Source organism: Pyrus communis, chromosome 14 (genome assembly GCF_041283825.1).
Source record: "Pyrus communis isolate YQ-2024b chromosome 14, ASM4128382v1, whole genome shotgun sequence".
In the NCBI taxonomy this organism is placed as follows: domain Eukaryota; kingdom Viridiplantae; phylum Streptophyta; class Magnoliopsida; order Rosales; family Rosaceae; genus Pyrus; species Pyrus communis.
In genome coordinates, this window is record NC_142578.1 from 17,958,866 (window position 1) to 17,967,391 (window position 8,526).

At 35.1% G+C, this 8,526-nt stretch overlaps 1 protein-coding gene across 3 annotated transcripts; it reads left to right on the forward strand.

The window, feature by feature from the left end:
* The first annotated feature begins 220 nt into the window (after positions 1–220).
* LOC137712185 (transcription termination factor MTEF18, mitochondrial) lies at positions 221–3,342 on the forward strand. Of its 3 annotated transcripts, XR_015955501.1 has the most exons (3): positions 226–429; positions 610–1,817; positions 1,959–3,342. XR_015955501.1 is itself a non-coding variant. In XM_088683761.1 (2 exons), exon 2 carries the CDS (start codon positions 1,064–1,066, stop codon positions 1,727–1,729), a length of 666 nt encoding a protein of 221 aa, XP_088539887.1. In that variant the 5' UTR covers positions 221–429; positions 610–1,063; the 3' UTR covers positions 1,730–1,916. The 3 variants fall into 3 exon arrangements, 2 of the variants coding, with proteins under 2 accessions (XP_088539887.1, XP_088539888.1); XM_088683761.1 differs by lacking the exon at positions 1,959–3,342 and having other exon boundaries at positions 221–429; positions 610–1,916; XM_088683762.1 differs by lacking the exon at positions 226–429 and having other exon boundaries at positions 924–1,817.
* Positions 3,343–8,526: the final 5,184 nt, after the last annotated feature.

An 8,526-nucleotide genomic window follows, 5' to 3' on the forward strand; every position in this document is an offset into this window, starting at 1 on the left:
AAGAAAAATACCGTTTGATCGTAATAATAAGTGGCTAAAAAATTTCACTTAAAAAAGGAGAATTAGCATGAATGATAATTTATTTGACATTTGTTTGTCATCATTTTATAATAACAATGACATTGATTGTAAAACTACCACACAACGGGGTAACATAACGACAGCTGATGATAATTACAACCAGGTGAATTCCTCCTTAGTCTCCTTAAAAGAACCAAAAGAAGACGAAACGGTGCGTTTTGTACCGGGTGTACCGGTGTAGTGACTGCGGTGACCTGCGTAAACACCCTAATGAAGATGTAGTAGGAGTAACGGTGAGGAGACTGTCGTTGGGAAGTACTGAAGAATGAATAAAATTGCAGCTGCAGCTTCAGAAGCTTCAAATTTTGTATGAGCTTGGCAGTTGCTTCGCTATGCTGCTTCTCTCCAGTAAGTTTCAATTCCCACCGCAGCTTTTGCTTTTCATTGCTTCCTGCGGTTATGATTGTTTGATTGAATAATTGATTGCTTGGTTTCTAATGTAAAACCCTAGAATTCGTCGTCTTAAATTGCAGAAATGTGTGAATTCTGAATTACCCTTTTGGTGTTGTTGTTTGTTTTTCTTTTCAGTCCACCACATTTTAGCAGATCATTATCATCAGAACCGTTGTTAGAATCTGGATTAGATGAAGCACAAGAATGTGAAGGCTCTATTACAGTGTCGTATCTCGTTAATTCATGTGGATTTTCCGCAGAAAAGGCTCTTACATTGTCTAAGAAAGTAAGCTTCGAAACCACAGAGAGACCAGATTCTGTCCTTGGTCTTCTCAGAGACCATGGATTCGCTGATTCCGAAATCTCCAAACTTGTTAGTAAAGTCCCAAGGCTGCTTTTAGCCGACCCTGAGAAGATCCTTTCACCGAAACTTGAGTTTTTGCGTTCTCTAGGCCTTTCAGGCACGAGCATTGCTCTCGCCATCTGTGGGAATCCTATTTTCTTGACTGCCAGCTTGAAGAATGCTCTAGTTCCTGGTTTTAATCTCTTCAAAAAAGAACTCCTCAGTGATGAAAAAGTTGTGAACCTTATGACACGCTCGTGGGGAGTTTTGAGTGATAGGGTGCAAAGTAATATTGCTCAAAATCTCTCAGTTCTGAGAGCACTTGAAGTGCCGCAACCCTCTATCTCTGTATTACTGAGCTGTCACCCCGGAGTCGTGTGTCAAAAACCTGATGACTTTAACAAAGATGTGGAGAAGGTCGTCGGTATGGGATTCACGCCTAAGACGTTAACATTTGTCAATGGACTCCACGTGATTGCGACAATCACCAAATCGACATGGGTGCACAAATTGGAGGTTTACAAGAGCTGTGGCTGGACTGAAGAGGAGATCCTGTTGGCTTTTAGAAAAAAACCCACTTGTATGTGTCTGTCAGAGAAGAATATAAGAAGTAAAATGGATTTTCTTGTACACAAGATGGGTTGGCAGCCTGCATATCTCGCCAGATATCCCGACTTTCTATCACTTAGTCTGGAGCGGAGGATCATTCCAAGGTGTTCTGTCATTAGAGTCCTGTTGGTGAAGGGCTTGCTGAAGAAAAAGTATTCCATATCATCATTGTTGATTACCATTGATAGTTGCTTTATAAGTAAGTTTGTGACTCGCTATCAAGGAAGCTTGGCTCAACTTTTGGATATCTTTCGAGGGAAATTAAGTCTTCAGGAACTTGGCTTTCAATTTGAGGGAAAATGATGGCAGAAAATTTGTTGTAAGCACAAGTTCATGTATGCACGGTTCCCTCCTTCACTGCGGTTAATTTAAGCACCTGCATCACTCGCAGGTTTGTTTCATTGTTTGCTTTCAGTTCATAAATGTGTGTGTGTGTGTCCCTGCACCCTGCACTGCTTTCAATTCCAATGCCGTTTCCTTTCGATAACCATTTCGTTCTTTTGTTGGTTTTAAATTCTTGTTTTCGTGATAGTGAGGAAATATGTAGGGGAAATGAAGGATGACAGAAGAACGGATGAAGGAAGGTGGGAGAGATGTAGAAGAAATGTTCAGGGAAAGGAACACAACATGAAAACTAAAAACTAAAATATATTTTAAGTTGGTTTCACTTTCAAGATTTTGTTTTCATTCATTCTTCCTTATTTCTTCCCCTCTCTCCATCACCCTTCTTCATCTCCGTTTTTCCACGTACTTTTCCGTATCTCAAGCACAAAAAGTGAAAACCAAAACCTAAGCACGAAATAGTTATCGAAGTGGCCCTAAGTATTACTGAAATTCTACTCTACTTGATTCCACACTGATTTGTTTTCTTTTCATTCTTATTTCTATCTATGATAGGGGTTTACATTTTCTGTAGGAATATACCATTATGTACATGAGTCGCGCACCTTACACCCATCTTTTTATGTGGTTTATTGCTTTTGTTCCCGAAAAATTGAATGGTTGCACATGACTTCTTACTTACCGAAAATTTATGATTGCATAGTACTCACTAAGTGTGACGATCTTCTAATTGTCGATTAGAGCTTAAAAAGCTGCTACACAGAATTGTTTGGTCTTACAGCTTCATATCTTCAATTCATTCATTGGATTGATTGGTTGGTTTAAGTCCATTTGGATGGGAACAAATAGAGAGGGGCCAGAGAACAGAAGAAATATCAAGAAATATTGTCTGGTATGTTATTTCTTCCTGAAAAGGAAACAAAGTCGTCCTCTTTCCATCTCGAATTGGATCCTAATTCGATTGTCTGTATGATAGTTAGGTTCTTTCGATCCTGATTCTTTATTTCTATGTTTTCGCTGAAACGCCCATAAAGAAGTGAAATTGTGTTCCTTTCTGTACTATATCCATTTGACGTTGTGTGATTTTGATCTTGGATATCAGAGCAGCAGAGCTTAATAAATAGACATCCTTAACGCCATTTCCACCATTAATGCCAATCTCCGCAGGAGCGTTCCTCTTTCTCTCTGCCTCTTCCAAAACCTTCTCCATTCTCCTTCGAGCCCCCGCTCCTCAGCTGCAACCAGACATACCGCTTCAACTCACAGAATTCCGAATTCTTACAACAAGAAAGTGATAAAAAAAAAAATTCAAAAAATCACCTCGAAATATGGGAAAACCTTGGCATCTGAGTAATGAATAGTTTAGCTTTTTTCTGAGCTTGTGAGTGTTTCGAACGAAACAGATTTTCGTTTTTCTTGTTTCTCCTTATTTTTCGAGTGTGCAAATTGAGTTTGTGAAGATGGAGACCCTTGATTCTGTAGTGTAGCAACTGAAACATATTGATACGTTCCAAGCATTCTTTATTGGTTGTGTAACTTGTGCTTACCATTAACGGACATGTGCTTTGCTTCAATCATGATTTGGATTAGGGCATGTTAAATACAGCTAATTAATCATCAATCAGAATTTTGGCATCTGAGTAAGACAATCCTTCCCACCTTCCTAGTAAGGAAAGTCATTGTGAATCAAAGCGACATTGTTCTCATCAAATTTTGCTCTTTTTTTTTTCCCTGTAAAGCCTCATTTAAGGGTATATTAGTATTTTCACATCAAGTTTTGGTTATAATTATCATAAATATAAAGTAGTGGCTATAATTCTATATGGGGTCCAAATTTCCTTTTTGACAGGGAGCAAGATTCTCTTCCCACCTCTCTCCTCCTCCCTCACTTTCCTATGTCTTTCCCTCTTTAAAACGATGTCAACACAAGATTTAATCGTGATTGTTCAATATGAAGGGCCTAGAGAGGAGGGAAATTTAGAGGGAAGAAAATTCTACCCTTTTTCATGTATTCTTTTTTGTTTAAGGTCATTAAATTGAATTAATAAAACGAAAATAGTTGACAGGATTAAATAAGATGTGTAGTGTGTCTATGAAATTTTCTCCCATGCGTACCAAACTCTTGTACGATGTGCCACTTAGTACTATAGTCTAGTAGTATTTCTCTTCACTTGTAAATGAGGTATTAGGTTCAATTCTCGTCAAAGGCGAATTTGAATCACATTATTGCTAGCCCATTGTGAGGCTTAGCCTACCCCCTCTCCCTTAGCGTAGATAATATCGTTTGTCCAAAAAATAAAAATAAAAAAACTCTTGTATGATGTAAAATTGGTTTTCGATCTCCATTTGATAAATATAAAGGGTTTATATCACCAATGATCCTTGAAATTGACTCACACTATCAAGATAGTCCTTGAAATTGAAAATCAATTAATGTAGTCCCTAAAAATAGGTGTCACAAATTAATGTAGTTCTTCTGTCACAATGCTATCAAAAATTTTTGTTATATGCTGATGTGGCACATAAATGGATCCCACAAGTCTTTTTTTTATTTTATTTTTAAATATCACAAATGGTCTTTGAAATTGATCCATACCATCGAGATGGTTCCATAGATTGAAAAGCAATCAATGTAGTCCTAAAATAAATGTCTCAAATAAAAACAATCATTCCGTTGTAATTTTGTCAAAATGTTTGTTATGTACTGTTATGGCACATAAATGAACCCACAAGTCTAAGTAAATAAAAAATAAATAAGAAATAGGCCTGATAATTTAATAATTAATTTAAAAAGTTGTCAACTCAGAAACTCGGTCCCCCAATCACCTTCGATCCAAAACCATACTCCTTTACCTCCATCTATGGTAGCTTACATCGTCTCTTCTCTGAAAAAATATTCTCAAGACACTCATCTTTACATTCTTCGACGCCCTTCATCGAATTTGATTCGGATTGAGACCACCTTTGGTGACGGCTTGTATTGGTGACGACTTTTATGACTCCATCGTCAACATTTGGGCGATTGACAGCCTCACAACTCTAATCTTGGAGAGCTTGTTGGGCGTTCTTTTGATGATCTTGGTGACACGGAGAATGGAAAACTCTAGCTTGAGATCATCTCGTTGTGCAAAAAGGTGTTTTGACGACTTTTTTAATAATTATTAAATCCACATCAGCACTTAACATAATTTTTGATAGAGTTTTGATGGAATGACCACATTGATTTGCAACACATATTTTCAGGAACAACGTTGATTAATTTTCAATTTCAGGGACCATCTTGGTCATGTGGGTTAATTTCAGGGACCATTTGTGATAAAAACTCTTACATTAGCACATAACATAATTTTTGACAAAATTGTGATGGAAGAACCACATTGATTTGTGACACCTATTTTCAAGGATTACATTGATAAATTTTCAATTTTAGAAACTATTTTAATAGTATGGATCAATTTCAAGAATGATTTGTGATATAAACTCAAACATAAAAGATGACTTCAAATGCTATAAATTGTCTATCTGACATTGGTCAGAGTAACTTTTGGTTTTGGTAAAAAAAACCACATTGCCAATTCGAAGACTGAATAATGACAGGACCCCATCAATAACTCAGCCACACTGAAAGTTGACAATGTAAACATTGCAATTTAAATTGGGAACTGTTCTTCATACTTCAAAAATCTCAATTTACATCTATAAGTGTATTTTTATTTCTAATTATAGAAAGTTTGGAGTACCAAATGAGATTTTTGGAGTGCCAATAACAGTTCCCTTTAAATTGTTAATTTGTAAAGACAATCGCGCCACTGCCACCTAAAAGTGATTATCTTTTCAAAAATGTAACTCTTATCACGTTTTTCATAACATATTTGTATTATCTTTTTCATACAAATAGGATTCACATATGTTTGTGGGTTTTATCTCTATTGGAAAGATACTATAAATATGGTATGAAAAATGTGATAAACGGTTCAGAATTGCTAACTTCCATAAGTTTTACTGAATTGCTAGCTCCCTAAATAGTTCGAATTTTTCAGTGCTATGAAAAAAAGGATTTATGTTTTGCAATATTCGCTAACATTCGATTTTAATCTTATTTTTTATTTAAAACTCAAACTTCGGCATTTAATACTTTAGAAGTGATTTTTTCGTGTTCGCATGTTCTCATTTTTGTTAATTCTGTCAAAAAGTTCATTAAATCATATGACTATGAGGTGGCATACACAAGTATTATTCATGTAATTGCCACATCGTTATCGTGTGTGCAAATTAATATTAAAAAGTAATTAAAATTTTGAAAATGTTTTTAAAACTACATCTCCAAGAGTAGGTATACAGCTATTTGAATTTTATTTGAGGCTGATAATATTTATGAGGTCACTTTCTGTGATGGTACCCTCGCTTGGTAGTTAATGAATGTATTATGGGATGGATGAACATCCTTTTCGGATTTTTTTTGTGAAGGTTTTAAGGACTTTTACATTTTATTCATGCATCGTACATTATATGATTAGAAATTATTAGTATTTAACTTTAAATAAAAAATTTAAAATAATTTTTAACCATACGATGTATAATTAATGAATAAGATATAAAAGTTATAGGAATTTTCACAAAAAGAAATCGGATGGAATCCAAATCCTTACTGGATGAGTCAGGACTCAGGACCATGCACCAATACCAAGTGGTGCACGCCGAGCAAAGTGGTAGGCTAGGAAACTGCAGTTGAAGATAGGGAAACTCGAACTTGTTTGGCTTTATACTGGAAGAGGTACAAAATTGGAAACTCCCCAAACTCATGGTTTTAACCTTTTCTACAATTCATATTCATATATCAAAATTATACGGTGCTCTAGAGTATCTTATATTCTCCGAGTTTTAATTGTTAAATTCTGATTTTGTATTTTTGAACATAGATCTAATAACTAATTTGATTAGAATATTCTATATTCCGAAGTACCATAAAAAACTTTGCTTAATTAGCTATTTAAACAAAACTTTGCTCCATGGTAAATTTTGTCTACTCACCCAAGTAGGTAGCACATTAGACCTCACAGCTTTGTTTACAAAAAAATATTTTTGGTTCTCGCTTAGTTAATACCATTGATGAGAGTCGGTTGAGTTCATAAGGGTCGTTCTTTTTGTTGAATCAAAGCATAAATTTGAGTCTTGCTGTCGACAATCTTTATTCGTGGGCAATCTGAAAAAACAAAAAAAAAAATGATTAAGACTCCCTCTGTATGTTCTCAAATAGGCTTGTTGTATGTCCTGCCCGTGGAATGTGGTAGCCTCCCCTTCCCTTAACTTTTCTTCAATAAAACATAAACATGTATTTTGCCACTTAGTAATACGGAATAGATCTTATATTTGGTTCTCGTCAAATATGAATTTGAATAAAATTATCATGGTCAGCCCATTGTGAAGTTTACCATTAATATAGGTAATAAATATCTGCCCCATCTACTATGGAGGCAACCTAATATGAGGTTGCTGAAGCTTTTGCAACGCGTCAGAAGATCGCTTTTTAAAAAGCTCTGACCGACAGCTTTAATGATGGTCTTGGAGGAGGAAGAGGAGGGAGTCCTTATGGGATTAAATTGTAAATCGCATTAAAGCACAAAAACACAAGAAATTTTGTGATCCAAGTTCAACCGAAGTTGAATTTCTCGTATCACTATAGTAATCGAGTTCATCACATTGTATATATAAGCATAAGATTCTTCCAAAAAATAAACTGCGTGTAAAATTACTTTCAACTGAGGGCGAGGTTGCCTTTTTCATACAATAAAGGCAACCTAATTAGCTAGCTCTTTTGAGCATCATTGTTGATGAAAAACCATCACAATTGGCAAACGTCTTACTTATATATTTGATATGCTGCTATAATATTTTGCAACTCAAATAACTTCATTTTATGTGTTTTGACTTTCTCGCGTAAGAAGTGTCTTTTTCCTCTACGTCTTTTCACAATAATATTTTCTTTTTGGTAGATCTCCCCCTCCTCACTCTTCTTATCCCCATGCTTTCATAGTATTAATTGCTTCCACTATACGGCAGATGATATCTTTTTTCTGTAGACCGGCGGCTTTGCTAGTTTGTGTGTAGATTCACTTGGCTTCAGAGCCAGAATTGAAAGATCAATACAAGTTACAAAGAAAAATATGGAGAATGAAATTAGCTAGGGAGAAGTTGTACCTACTTATTAACAACTACTGTGACAGTTCAATAATCCTAACTATTTATCTTTTAATTTTTGCCACTTGTATTGTAGAAATTGACAACTAATGTGACTATTGACCACTTGTATTGTTGAAATTGAAAAAATAGTCGGGATTGAGGAACATATTTTGACAAATTTTAATAGAATCTGCTCTGAAATATATTTCAATAATCCTAACTATTTATCTTTTAATATTTGCCTCAAAGATCATCTCTGCTTAATATTAGCCAAATCCGAAAATCATATGATTGGTAGATTAAATGATTTTCATTTTCATGTTTCTCTGTAAGAGTCGTATCTGTCTATTTTCTTCACTATAAATGAATATCTTAATAATTTTAGATTTGCCTAATTTTTTGCAAGAATAATCTAAGAGCAATAATTTAAAATATAGACGATTCGAATCATTGAAATAAGTTAGCGAGTGGGCTCTAAGAAAATGTGTTAAAAAAAGCATGTGTCCCTTAATACTGGCCCTAAATATGTGTTATTACATACGATGAACCCTCCTATTCAATCACCTAAGTTTTCGTTT